The sequence below is a fragment of the Xyrauchen texanus genome, chromosome 17, assembly GCF_025860055.1.
Source record: "Xyrauchen texanus isolate HMW12.3.18 chromosome 17, RBS_HiC_50CHRs, whole genome shotgun sequence".
Lineage (NCBI taxonomy): Eukaryota > Metazoa > Chordata > Actinopteri > Cypriniformes > Catostomidae > Xyrauchen > Xyrauchen texanus.
This window is the reverse complement of record NC_068292.1, coordinates 37,849,689-37,864,844: the sequence shown is the minus strand read 5'-3', so window position 1 is coordinate 37,864,844 and position 15,156 is coordinate 37,849,689. Positions and strand designations below refer to the sequence as shown.

The 15,156-nt window shown below is 37.3% G+C and overlaps 1 protein-coding gene across 2 annotated transcripts; it reads right to left on the bottom strand.

Moving 5' to 3' along the window:
• Nucleotides 1-1,246: 1,246 nt before the first annotated feature.
• Nucleotides 1,247-13,853, bottom strand: LOC127657936 (homocysteine-responsive endoplasmic reticulum-resident ubiquitin-like domain member 2 protein). Of its 2 annotated transcripts, XR_007972338.1 has the most exons (10): nt 13,728-13,853; nt 12,747-13,076; nt 11,819-11,896; nt 11,383-11,484; nt 9,019-9,161; nt 8,813-8,938; nt 8,402-8,725; nt 8,168-8,270; nt 6,722-6,950; nt 1,247-3,256 (listed from the first exon to the last, which is right to left on the bottom strand). XR_007972338.1 is itself a non-coding variant. In XM_052146953.1 (9 exons), the coding sequence occupies exons 2-9, from the start codon at nt 12,891-12,893 to the stop codon at nt 6,774-6,776; spliced, it is 1,200 nt and encodes a 399-aa protein (XP_052002913.1). In that variant the 5' UTR covers nt 12,894-13,076; nt 13,728-13,853; the 3' UTR covers nt 3,718-6,773. The 2 variants fall into 2 exon arrangements, 1 of the variants encoding a protein (XP_052002913.1); XM_052146953.1 differs by lacking the exon at nt 1,247-3,256 and having other exon boundaries at nt 3,718-6,950.
• Nucleotides 13,854-15,156: the final 1,303 nt, after the last annotated feature.

Genomic DNA, 15,156 nt, shown 5'->3' with positions numbered 1-15,156 from the left:
GACATTGCTTAAGAAATTGTATATATTTGATCTATTGTGCTAACTGTGATCTATGAACTTAATATAGCCTATATATCATTTTATTTTACGATGGTGTGTCCAGGGATTTGATGGACAGACAACATAATAAATGTGCAATTATTTATCTCTTAAGTTACACAAAATTAAGCATAGGCCGTTATAAGAATTATTTAGGATACAATGATTGCACAGCAGGTTTTCATTCTGTGGTGTAAACATCAAAACTCCCAAAAAAAAATTAAATGACAGATATTCAACTTAGCAGATCATAATTATAAATATATTCACTGAACAACTAAATCCTTGTACTCCTTGTACAATTTGACTCAAACTAGCAACTCCATAAGTTGGGGAGAACTATCTCTCTATCTGTCATTCATGCAACAACAAAAATAAATAAAATACAAATAAAACAAATTAATAAAGAACTTTCACTATATTGTCAATTTTACTCAACCCTCCCATATTCATATTACTCAAAAAATCATGTTGATTCAACTAAAAAAGGTTGTGTTGTCAGCCTAAATTAATCAATTTGCATTGGGCAACATGAATATTTTTTGTTTAGCTAACTGACACTGAATATTTTCAGAGTTCCTTTCTAGTTCCCAGAATGCTTTGCATGGGACTTGACATGGTGGGTCAATGTTATATTTAGTGTGTTTTTTTAACTAAATAAAAGGGAAGACTTGTTAATGTGTAAAGTTTTGTTGTATTGAGCTTTAGAAGAAATTCTGTTATGTAGTAGTTTTGGGGGTTACCATCATGGTAAACAGTTGAGATTGATCCTAGGTTGAGGACCAAAACGCTATGAGTATTAAATGAATTGCTTCATTCAATGAGTATTTGAAGCATTAACCATAACATTGTGACCAAATTGCATTAGTGCTTCCCACCAGTAAGCATTTAGTAAGCTAGCATTTCCTGTCACTAACTAGCATATCAGTAAAGCTTTTTCATTTCAGTTATTTTACGTGTTCAATTGGGTTTATTTGATTCAGTTTGGTTCCCTCTCCTTGAAGTAGTTCAGTTGGAATTACATGCTAAATTTAATATGAGAAAACTAATTTCAAACACGTGGAACCACTAACCATGATTGAATGAAATCAAATCCCTTTATTGTCACTCAACCATACAGTATACACAAGCGCAACAGTGGGTGAAAGTCTTGGGTGCAGTTCCAAGCAATATAGCAGTATGACAATGCCCCCCGCCTGCCTGATGGTAGCAGTGAGAGCAGCCCACGACTAGGGTGGCGGAAGTCTCTGATGATTCTCTGAGCTTTTCTTATACACTGCCTGATGTAGATCTCCTGGTGTGAGGGAAGCTCACCTCCGATGATGTGCCTGGCTGTTCACACCACCCTTTGTAGGGCTTTGCGGTTGAGGGTGGTCCTGTTGCTGTACCAGGCAATGATGCAGCCAGTCAAGGTGGTTTTTACAGTGCTTGGAGAAGAACCGTTTGAAGATGTGGTGGTTTATTCCAAATCCAGGTGAGCATTCTTCACAACGGCCTCAGTGTGGACACCGTGGAAATTGAAGCTGCTGACTCTCTCCACCGGTGCTCCATTGATGGTGATGAGGCTGTGTCCTCTGTTTTTTCTCCTGAAGTCCACCACAAGCTCCTTGGTCTTGCTGATGCTGAGGGAGAGGTTGTGCTCCTGACATCAGCGTGTCAGAGTGTGCACCTCCTCTCTGTAGGCTGTTTCATCATTGTCAATGATCAGACCTACCACCGTAGTATCATCAGCAAACTTAATGATGGCTCTCTCATTTATGTGTGTGCAGGGAATACAGGATGGGGTTGAGAACACAGCACTGCGTGGCTCCAGTGTTAAGGGTCAGTGAATCGAGTTCAGCCAAAGAATGTGGTGTGTGTGTGTGTGTGTGCAGGTTTAAATACTTTAGATAACAATACCTGAGATGACCTACATTGCGGGGACCAGCCAGCCTACGAGGGAAATGGCTTAGTAAACATACATGTTTTTTTGAAAATGTAAAAATGCAAAAAGGTTTCTGTGAGGGTTAGGTTTAGGGGTAGGGTTAGAGGATGGAAATTAGCATTAGATCTATATAAATTACATATTAGTCTATGGAAAGTCCCCATGATGATATAAAACGTGGTGTGTGTGTGTGTGTGTGTGTGTGTGTGTGTGTTTTAAACTCATTATATTAAAATAATTGATTCTATTTAAAGCTTAGGCAGATGCATAAGTTGTAGGTTTTTTTATTGCCTCCTTTCCATGCAGAATGGAATTAGCCCCTTTGAATATCGGACGATGCATAACTTAAAAAACAGTTCTTATCAAATGTTAAACACTTGGCATTTTAAATGTACAGAAACCTGCAACTGTAATTACTGTAATGTAAACTGTAACTGTACCGGATTTGTCTACTTCTGAATAATCAGTAAAAATGGCTTTTGTTCATGTAACCTTAGTCAAGGTTAATTTAGTCATGTTAAATATTATTTTTGAATAAAAAACTGAATAAAATTAAAACCAGTTTATTTAGATGTAAGCATATGTTTTTGTTTACCTGACTAAATGTTCTTTACAGTGTGTTTTTAAGAAAGGTTGTTAAAATAATAAATAAAAGACCAATTTATAGGCCAAAAAACCCCACAAAACAGATATTCTGGCTTTTCAGAACCTTCAGGTACGCGGGTCCTAACAGCATCTATTGATCAGTTCATGTAATTATGGATTTGCTAGCTAATCCCTAACATTTTCTGACTTATTTACACAGAAGTGACATCAAATATCATTCATTGTTCCGCATATGTGATTTGTTGGGCAGGATGCTCTCCGGTGGGAAATATCGGAGGTATCTGAGGCATAATTCTAAATATATAGATGTCCTCTCTATCACACAGCCATCACTATCATGGACAAATCGATAGCAGGTTGTTAGTCACCGTTTCACCAGGAAGAAAAGGCACTTCAATCCTCTGATAAAAATCAGTTACATCCTTTGAAAAATAAATAAATAAGCAAATAAATAACATCCAGTTAGAGGGTGATTGGATTAAAGAGATAGGGGAAGGGCAATCTGAGGACCATGAGGTATTTCCAAATAAATTGAAAGGAACAGTTCGCCAGGGAGTCCATTTTATGGAATAAAAGTGTAATTTACACAGCGAAGACTGCCAGCTAAATCTAATGTAATTTCTTTCAATTCTGCATGTTTTTCTTCATTTTTTCTCCTTGTTTCTCCTCCACGATCCTTTAAAATGTCTGGGAAAGACAAAGAGAGTACATTTCAATGATATAGCCAGGAATGGGAAACTGTCTGCTGTCTTTGCCAGTGAATTAAGGTTAACCAACATTCCTGTCAATAAAGTTCACGTCATTTATTGCCTTGCTAGACAATGTTAGTAAATTGAATAGATGGCCCTCTTACTTTTATTAGCAAATTATAGAGAATAAGTAGAAGTAGATTCAATTTCTGAGTCAAACAACACAAATTCTTTGTTGTTTTTCATTTGAGCATTTGTATTGTGTTAATTTTTTTATTTAATACAATTTAATATTGTATTAAGTTTTGTCTTTCATGTTTGAGATTTGCTTTCAAATTTATCAGACATTTTTATCTTTCTGTATTTCCAGGAAATAATGATCATTTTCCAAATTTGACCATTTCTCTAACCAGATATTTTTTGGTGCGGATAATTATGCAAGCATAATGTGAACTAAACTGAACGATCTTGTTTTATATTGTCATGAATCAAATTTTTTCTGTTTAAATTCCCCAATGAAAAGCAATATGTGTTCTGAACTCTGAAGCTTTATATCAAGTCAGAATAAATTCATGAAGATACAACGACTGACTGACCCAAAAACAAAGGACGTAGTCATGGTGGAATCATTGTCTGAGAGACAGACGCCTCATTGGAGATCTGTTCTCTTGATAAGTGTTGTCCTATACCTTGAGAAGAGGGAGTATAACCCGATTTGCCAGTTACTTAGTGGAGTACGGGTGAAATGAGCCCAATAAATGTCTCTGTCATGCATAATTAATTGTGTTGTTACAATGAACTGAACAAAATCCATCTTCATTTGATTAGAGGTTTCTGAAGACACTGAAGTGCATGATGCTCTACTTTGTCTCCATCTCACCTCAGTGTCTGTGTGTAGGACTGGACAGATGGATGTAAAAGGTCAGGCTCTGGAATGCAGATGACTGCTTTTATTTCAGAATGCAGTTTATAAGTGTACCTCAAGAAGAAACATATCTCAGAGGACTTTTCTGTAAATGTCTGCCAATCTTACACACTGTTGCATTCAGTGATTTTGAACTCTTCCACATGCCAACTATGTGTGCCTCTAATATGAAATTAATATATTTTATCTATGAAATGCTTTCCAGAGCACGAACAATTGCACATATTTACCAAATATTAGTGCTTTTTAAGTACTGCTGAATCCACACTTGACTCTAGCTCTTTGAAGCATGGCATTAAATCACAAAAAATCGTAATGTTAGTTTTTACTAGTAAAAATCAAGCCTACGGTGAAGCACTTACACTGGAAGCGAATGGGGCCAGGTTTTTTTTTGTTTTTTTGGAGGGTTTAAAATCAGAAAGATTAATTCTTCTGTTAAAACGTTTGATTTTATTTGAGCTGTAAAGGTGTTTAAATCATAATTTTCACAGTCGTTTTAGGGTTGTAAAATCGGATATAACTCTGATTTTATCACACTAAAATCACATTAACACTCATATTGTTTGTCTTGTGGATGTTTAAATGTTAACAGATTGGCCCCATTGACTTGCATTGTAAGTGCTTCACTGTAACCCAGATTTTAGATTTTTCTTTGATTTATGCCACAAATGCTCTTGATTGAGCTTAACCTGTATTGAACCCAGAATATTCATTTAAGTTAAATATCTGTCCTCTGCAATAAAGTACATTATAAATATAAAAAAAACCTGGGTGCATCACTTCTCTCATCAGCTATTTCTACTGTATATTGTAAAAAAAAAACAACAACAACAAAGAAAAGATACACACACACACACACACACACACACACTCACACTCACACTCACACTCACTGCCGGGCAAAAGTTTGGAATAATGTACAAATTTTCGGAAGGAAATTAGTACTTTAATTCACCAAAGTGGCATTCAACTGATCACAAAGTATAGTCAGGACTTTACTGATGTAAAAACTGCACCATCACTATTTGAAAAAAGTCATTTTGATCAAATCTAGACATGCCCCATTCCCAGCAGCCATCACTCCAACATCTTATCCTTGAGAAATCTAATTGCTAATTTGGAACTAAAAAATCAGCAGGGTTAGGAGGGTTACTTTTGAAATGTACTCCACTACAGATTACAGAATACGTGCTGTAAAATGTCATTTGTAACGTATTCCATTAGATTACTCATCCGTTAGTATCAGATTCTCTAAATACTTTGGATTTCTTCTTCAGCACTGGCAGATTTTTTCACTTGTTTTGACTATGAAAACTCACAAAATACACATGTTAAAAATACATTCTCTGAAAAACCTAAATATCTTATGCAGTGTTGTTTCTAAAACAAGATCAATCAAATTGATCTTGTTTTAAGGTTTTTTTTTATATATAGTTTTACAGGAAAAAAAAATTATTATCAAGAATACGATTTTTGCCCTAATATTAAAGGTCTTACTAGAAAAAAGAAATTATGATCTAAAGTGAATTGTCTTGATAAAAAAAATATAACTGTGACTGGTATCATGTGCATGTAAAATGGCTTGAAATAGCATTTTAGTTTAGCGTAAAGCTGACAATTTACACAAGGTTTATTTCTATTTCTTCTGCTCCAAACTTTCTTCAAACTTACTTCTCTGTCTGCTCGTATGAATGTAACACATCATAAGAAAGTGTTTCACTGCTGTTCAAATTCACTTTGGATCACATCATTTATTTGTGTAATAATTGTATAAAACTGTAATAGTAATTTTTCACGTTATTAATGTCCTGGCTATACATTGTGATCAGTTGAATGCCACTTTGGTGAATTAAAGTACCAATTTCTTTCCATAAAAGCTAAATCTATACATTATTCCATATATATATATATACATGACAGTCACATAGAATTATGGTTAATGGCCATAGTGGTTTGCTTGTAACTACACACCCCGATTGGTAAAAAACAATGCATGAATAAATCAGCCCACTGTTTTGATATACATTAGAGTGCTAGACATAGTGCACACTCACATATGTTGGTGTAAATCATAAAAGTAAAATGTAAGGAAGTGAGAAAATGCATTAGTCATAGGAAATAAGCACCTTTAAGAAAGTGGGTTTTTAAGTCAGTGGCGCCCACTAGTGGGTGTAACAGTAATTGCTCTGCTTTATCATATGGAGGAAATAAAACCACTTATTATACTAAGAAACCAAACCCTGATTTTATTTAAAAACACCTTATTTCAATGAGATGCATATATTCATATCTGTAAATATTTACTCTTTTTTACACACGAGAAAGAGAAAAATTAGTTCTGCACTAAAGTAACTGCATGGTTCTCTAGGTCTTACTGATCAATGAAAAAAGTATTTTGTCACCAACATGGATAGCACATCCATGAAACCTCATTCAAAACTCACCCCGACTTATTGAAAAAGGCAGGAAAGAAAAGCGTAGGAGGGAGAATTGAACACCATTGAAGCAGCGTTACAGACTTTGCAGTACATGGCATACCATGTTGTATTGTTGTTTTCACTGTGCATTGACAATGTGGAGATGTGCGAGTTCAGTTTGCAGCATGTGGAAGTCCCTCAGGGATTAGAGAGGTGAAGAAAGTGCTGATGAAGGACCATGCGGCCAAAAGGCAGCCCGGCTGTTGCGGACCTCCATTCATGGGGTCTTCAGGACCTTCCTCTCCACTGTCCCCCTCGTCATCCTCCATCCCCTCATCCATCATATGCTCCTACAGTTGAACAAAAAAAATCTTATTGTAAAGTGTTACCTGTAAAATAAATGCTTATTTCAACTTTAAAATTTTTGGTGTGAATCTAATTTTGATAAAGGCATTCTGAATTTAACATTCAACATTTAATCAATATTAAATAACATTTTTACATAGTATATGTCAAACTACAAATCCAATGTTTGGACACACATTCACATTCTATACTTTTGCTATTTTTCACATTTTAGAATTACAGAAGAGTCTTTAAAACTATGTAACAACACAAAATGAAGTATGAGAATTATGTAGTGACCTAAAAATGTTAAATATGTAAAATATTTTAGCTTCTTCAAAGTAGACAGCGATTGTCTAGATTACAGCTTCGCACACCAGGCATTTCCTCAACCAACTTCTCGAGGCATCGGGATCCGTTTTAAACACTACTAGAGGAGTTCCCATGTATGCTGGGCTCTTGTTGGCTGCTTTTTGAAATTCAAACATGAGAAGTTAATATTGGTCAACAAAAGACATTTTAAGTATAAGCCTTTAAATTAAAAGTTTTTAAAGGAAAAGTTGACCCAAAAACGATAATTCTCTCATCATTTGCTCACCCTTATGCCATCTCAAACACCTATGACTTTCTTCTGTGGAACACAAATGAAGATTTTTTTGAATGATGTATGAGGTGTTTTGGTCCATACAATGTAAGTCACTGGGCTCCAAATCTTTCAAGCACCAAAAAAGGAAATAAAGACAGCATAAATGGACTCAATTGACTTGAGTGGTTTAATCCATGTCTTGTGAAGCGATATGATCTGTTTTTGGGTGAGAAACAGACCAAATTGTAACTACTTTTTCACTACTAACATCTGCAGTCTCCATTGTACATTCATGAGAGACGCTTGTTCAAACTCCCTCGCTCTGCACGAGTCAAATGTTAGGAAGTGTGAACGAGCTTCTCTCATGAACCCATCGACTTTCATTACATGGATATAAACACATCTTAGTCAAGAAAGTCATCCGAAATTGAGGCGGCATAAGGGTAGAGTCAATTATAAGAGAATTATCATTATCTGGGTAAACTATTACTTTAAGATGATGAGAAACATAAATTAAATCAGACGCATACAAATTTTGACAGGCATATTGGCATTTTAGCATCCCTCAGCAACCCTGCTCTCTAGACACTGGCATCCGTTTTTGAGAAACCATATTGGTCAACAACTATTACTAACCATCTCCTGCATATCTTGGTTTTGATCAGCCTCGTCTTGCGGACCTTCTCCAGCTCTTGGATTCTGCAACTCTGCTCTAAAGGGAAACCAGCCAGCCTGGTGCCTAGAACATACAAACTTAAACTATAAGACAAAAATGTTGCATGTTTCGTTCAAACGATGTTTGAGTTCCAGTGATTTGTGCATAAGTCTGCTCATGTTCAACAGGAAGCATCTGATTAGGATGTGACCTACAGATAAACCAGCAGCATGGCACCGATCACCATGATGAAGCGGCCGAAGGAGGAATAGAAGTAGACGATGCTGAGGAGGATGGCAGCACGTGACACGGTATACATCCAGTTCAGCCAGTCCCGGTTGAGCTCATCGTCATTCAATATGGCTCCTCCCTGAGCGTTTATCTGGATGTTAGGGTTGGCAGGGTGATCTTCAGGGGCGGGGTTTGGTCCCAAAGGAACTGCAGGTTCATTAGGCTGTGCTTGCTGAGTAGGGGGGAAAGCGCTGGGAGTGTTAGAATGGGCCATGCTGGACGCCTGGGAGGCTGCCATGGCTGCTTGACTGTAGGATAAGATGAGAAGATGAACGAGAGTGAATGGCCCCTCTCATGAAGGAATCAAAACAAAATTTAAGTAAGAAGTAACTTACTATTGCACGTAATAATGCCGAGCATACATCTGCTGCCACCAAAACATTTGCATCGGCATGTACATAGGGTGGGCGGGGAAGCCCGCATCGGCACCACCATGCATGGGAAGAGGCATTCCTTCAGGCCTGAATGGGAAAAAGACATCAAAACCAAACTCTGGATGACATGATTATCCCAAATAAGACTGTCATTGGTGTGTCATTACCTCTGCATCACACCATTAGGGGCAGGATTGAGGCCATGTGTTTGTACCGGGTTTCCCCGGTGCCGCAGTCCATCAGAACTCCCAGCTGGGATGTCCTGACTGGGGGTGGAAGCGGAGGAGGATGGACCAGCACTGTCTGAAGTCTAGGAATAACAAGACAAAATGTGCACATTTAACAAATCACTGAATTCTTCAGTCTTAACCAAGGACAGATATGAAGTTTTACAATTTTTGTTCATTCTTTGCACATGTTTAAGTGTGTATGCACTTGATACTGCTGTTAGATACATGAAAAACTTTGCTTACTGAATTTGTATCTTTCTTCTATTGTCTTTCTTCTATTTTTTTATTAGACAGAAACCTTTACTCCAGTTCTATCTGTGTTCTATAGTTTTTATTTGACTTTGTTTGTTTCTTTGTTCTTATTTTATTGCTGTTTACCTGCCTCAAATAACGTGAAACAATGTTAATCTAACTGAAATTTGTGAACCATGGCATCGAGAACACTGTAAGCCACTACTCTTGAAAAACTGTCTTGTGAAAAGGTCTATACAAATAAATTTTATCAAATTTAATCTAATGTATTATGTCAAATTGAAAGAGCAGGTACAAAGCAAGTTGAGTCTTCAAGTAACTTTTATTCTTCTTCAGATCACAAATATTTTTAGAAGGATATCTCAGCTATGTAGGTTCATAACAAAGTAAATTATGACCAAAACTTTGAAGCTTCAAAAAGCTCCAAAGTTTCTAAACATTACAAAAGTTTGAAAGCACTGCAGTCTCTAGGCACAATCGTTATTTCAAGCTCGAAAACACTTAATAGTGCTTGACGCATGCACAGAGCCCTAGATGGCGGTAGGAAATGTAATCAAGCTTGAAATCATGATCGCCAATGAGACTGCATATGTCAAGATTTATAGGGAAAAGGGAATTATATTTTAGTCTAGTAGGAATGTGCATTCCTGTCCATACAACAATGACAAACCATGATTTACATCTAAACTTAGGCAGATTCGTCAGACCAAAGAGGATGATTAAAGAAGTGGGGATAACATCTGGCCAGAAATACACTGACGAAGGAAATCTGAGTGGTTAAAAGAAGCTATTTTTATAAGCTATACATCAGTGTGGAGAGGCCTGAAAGACATAACTAACTACAAGACATAATCCCCCAACACTGTAGGGAATCAAAATTTGGCTGAATGTTTGAATGTGTTTTAATGTATATTTGAAAGGCCCAGTCTCACACCCCACACCAGCTCTGACCTTCACTGCACACAAACATCAACACATCCTTAACCCCCCTCCTGCTACACAACCTGCACTTAAGATCTGTGAAGAGGAGGTGTGCCATGTCTTCCGAAAACAAAAGACAAGGAAAGCACAGGGCCCAGATGGCGTTTCACTCGTGTGTCTTAGATCCTGTGCTAACCAGCTGGTCCCCATTTTCACAATGATTTTCAATAGGTCACTGGAGCAGTGTGAAGTCCCATGCTGCTTTAAATGCTCAATCATCATTCCTGTCCCAAAGAAACCAAAAATCACAGGACTTAATGTCTACAGACCTGTCGCCCTGAAGTCTGTGGTCATGAAATCATTTGAGAGACTGGTGTTGGCCCACCTGAAAGACATCACTGGACCCTTTCTAGATCCCCTTCGATTTGCTTATAGAGCAAACAGGTCTGTGGAGGATGCAGTCAACATGGTATTGAATCATATCCTGCAACATCTGGACAGATCTGGGACATATGCAAGGATCCTTTTTATGGACTCAGTTTGGCTTTCAACACCATCATACCAGCTCTATGTCGTTCCCATGTCTATCTGTCAGTGGATTAGCAGCTTTCTGATAGACAGGCAGCAGCTAGTGAGAATTGGGGAATTCACTTCTACCACCTGTTCGATCAGCACTGGTGGCCCCCAGGGATGTGTGCTCTCCCCACTACTCTTCTCCCTGTATACCAACGACTGCACCACCAAGGACCCCTCTGTCAAGCTCCTGAAGTTTGCAGACGAAACTACTGTATTTGGCCTCACCCAAGATAATGGTGGGTCTGCATACAGAATGGAGGTTGAATGTCTCACTGGTGCATTCAAAACAAGCTGGAGCTTCAGAAGACATGGATTTAATCACTGGAGTCATATTAATTAATTTTATGCTGACCGTATGTGCTTTGAAATGCAAAGCTTTGATCATCATTCACTTGCTTTGTATGGTTCTACAGAGCTGAAATATTCTGCTAAAAACCTTAGTTTAGGATCTGCAGAAGAAAGAAAGTCATACACATCTGGGATGGCATGAGGGTGAATAAATAATGAGAGAATTTACATTTTTGGGTGAACTATCCCTTTAATGGTACTCACTAAAGAACTTGAATTAATAGTGCCAACCGGGTTTCCAAGAGTTGGGGACGATGGGGGGCTACGTGAAGCACAGACCAGGTGGACCATGTGATATTCATCTTGCTGTTAGGGTTAAATAAATTCAGTGATTAGACTCAAAACAACAACAACAAAAAAAGTCAAATCATTAGTTTTACTGTATTTAAAAAATATATATATATGCAAAGTACTATTTGAGAAAAACAAAAGTATTTTTATTTAATATTATTATCATGAACTGTACAAAAGGAATTGTTCCATTGCTCTTTTGGTGCACACTCCTCAAAGCAAAGACCAATAGGACAAATTTGGTTTCAACAATCATGAAGAAACATCAAACTTAATTTCAAGAATGTTTGTTTTATCCATATTGCATTTGATTTGATATGTAATCATAAATCAAAGATCAGGAGAGTACCTTTCTTAGCACATCACTCAACTGCAAGTGATCCTGCAAAAGCCGTCCAGAATAGACAAGTCTCTGGTCCTTAGATGACTGAAAGAGGCCGCATAAACATGGTTTTCAATTTACCATAATTAAACTGGTTTAAATGGGTCTAAATGGAAGAAAGACATTCCTTTGTGTTGTTTGACTTTTTGACTCTGAGAGCCTCATTTAAAAAAGTGTTTTAAGTGATATAAATCCATGACCTCAGATAAAATGCTCATGCAGTGGCTTAAAATTTGAAAGCTTTTAGGCTGAACCTGCAACAAGAATTATGTAGACACACAAAACTGCAAATTTTTCTAGTTCTGAAGTATAAAACAAAGATTAGTCCTTCTCAAATCTCTGAAAATCCCTAAAATACTTCCAGAATGATTACCAACACTAATTATTTGGTCATAATACTAAAAGAAATATGCACCTGATGTATATACACACACAAATAAGGTCTGTCCACCTTTCTTGATGGACAGATACATTTAAAAACAGGTGTAAGACCCACATTTAATTCTGTAGTGTTTCATTTCTGTGACACTAGTGTCACCAAATGTAATAAAAAAAATAATAAAATGTTTTTGTTTTCAAACTGATTTCTGAAAACACCCTCCATCTGTCACTGATCAAACAAACAGAAAGTCCCACCCAAACATGCTGTGTCAAGCTGGCTGGGCCGCTGTAACAAACGTTTGTTTGAATGTTTGTTATGCACCACAGGCAGTGTTTGCACTTTTCATGGAAATCAAGTTGTAAATGGCTTACTTATAGTTGTCTCTGCATATTAAGATAGGATGGGAGAAATTATCTCTAATACTGAAAATATTACACTCCCCAGCTTTAATCCTAGCTTAGTAAACCATGAAAAAACATGTTTATAATGCAACTCACATTAACATCAACTCACCGGCTTGCTCGGATAAACGTTGGAGATGTGTTTTTTCAATTTCTCCACTGTCCAGTTCAAAAAACAATTGATGGTCTGGTCATCGTATTTCTGGTTGGGTGCCTTAATGACAAGAGTGACGGGGCTGTCAACTGTACCCCGGTCCATGTTTCATAATAAAGAAGCTCTTGCCAGGGATATTTTTCGTCCTCAGACTTGATTCATGACATGCTGATAATAAACTGTGCAATTATCCTTCATGCTGATCTCCAGCCAGTTTCTGTGTCAACATACAGCTGGCACCTTCAGTTGGAGAAAAGTGGCAAAGGCAGGTTGGGGCACTTTGTCAGCCTAGAATGTGGAAGAATCAGAGGGAGATGGAGAATTACTGGTAAATGAACACATGACACTTGGAAACAAACAGTTAACCAGTTCTGCTAGCAAACAGGTCTTTGGTAGACCATCCTCAGCATTTGCACATGATGACTATATACAAGCACAGATGACATGTGACATTGCAGGGGAAATGTATTCAAAATGCACGTAAAATAATAGCTTATATGAGTGATCTGAGCAGTCCAATCTTATGACATAAAAGCTGAACCAGCTCATTAAATAACATGTGACATTTACATGTATGTTCTTGTCAGAATCTTTTCGACCAAAGAAACTTGTATGTATCAACATATAATAAAATGATCAAGAAAAACATACATATGTCATTCTCGTGAGAGTGGTAACTAAACAAAACAAATTAATGAACTCAAACTAACTGCTGGTCTGCTTAATTTGCAAAAGCCTTCTCTTAAAAATAATAGTTTTAATGTTAATTAACGTTAAATACATAGAAAGCAAACAACCCACATTAGACAATAATGACCAGCCAGTTAGCTACTAAACGTTAAACGTCAAAGACCGCAGGAATGTTTGATATGTGGATACATTTATAAAACAAAGATCGCGTCTTGAATCATTTGAAAAGAAAATGAAAACTATACGCACCCGAATAAATATCATTTATTTTCCCCAAAGATTGTTTTCGTGCAAAATGGAGTCGGGTGTAACTCCGGAAATGTCGTCAGGAGAACAGAGCGGATAGTAACGCACATTTGGAAATGTGTCAACATACTTATTCGGGACCCATAAGCTTAACATTAATCAATATCGTGAACAATCGGAATCTAATCGAGAGCTTATGAACCGGAAACCTGTATCAATCCCCAGCCCTCTTTAAAATATCAATGTAATTACAACATCTCTCTTTTATTAAACGTTTGTAGCCTGTGTGGCAGTGTGTAGATGGTATCCTTTATTTTTACTACAATAAATATTTTTAAATACAGAATAGCTACAACAAATTCTGAGGCAATTGCATAAGGCTGCAGTAGAATGGAAAACAAAGAATATGAATACTTTTTTTAATCTCACAAATAAGTGCGTTCACATTACATACAAAATACAACTAGTTCTGATTCCTACATAGTATGGTACAGCCACAATGCAAGAATCCCTTAGAGACCACATCCTTCTTCCTCCTGCGTTTCACATTGATTGAGACTGCTTAGATTGGTTTAAAACCTCCTGAGTAAGTCTCTTGCTATGCTTATTAATCTAGTGGTGTCCAGGCATCCATCCAAAGAGAAAGCGATGAAAGTCTATCGAAGCGAAAGCAAACATGCTTCGCCATTCTTTCTCCATCTCTGGGAAATTGGCTTTTTTTGCCATCGGATATCCATAGCGCTGAAAAATAGTGATATCAAAAAAGCCCGGGCACTCTATTTTCACACTCTCTCTCATCCATACAGCTGCCCAAAATGTAAATAATATCCTTCATCCCAAACCCTCCACCAACATACTGAAAATCACCAGCTGCAACCTGTAAACCTTCCTTGGAGAAGCAGAAATTAGCTAGTTTCGCATCACCATGCAGAATTTTCTTCAATTGGGGATTGTTGAGGAGTCTATCTCTGTAGCAGCTGCTTTGAGTTTTTGACCTGACATGGCTTCTAACTCTTCAGCCAGGTCTTGTTTCTAAATGCCAGTAAGTCCCTACAGGCCACAGTCCTTCTAGAGGTACATCAAGAAACAGGGCAGGAAAAATGGCAATCCAGTTGAGGCAAGCCTTTATTTCAGCATCATTAACACAGGTTTTTCTCTCCGGGAATCCGGCCACACAAAGATCCTCCAAAACACTTATCTGCTCATCTCAAATGACTGGGCAGTGAGGCAAATGGGAACTCGACAGCATTCAGTGGTAGTGTAGTTTTGGTACCAATAACTGATTCCAACGTTTGTGACAATACATTCTGTGAAATGTAGTCTATAGATGGGTGAAGCTTACCAAAGTCAAATAAGGTACCTAAGTCAAATAATAACCCTCCAAATAAGGGTTTCTAAAAATAGTTATTTAATTTAAAAGAGTGGTTTGATT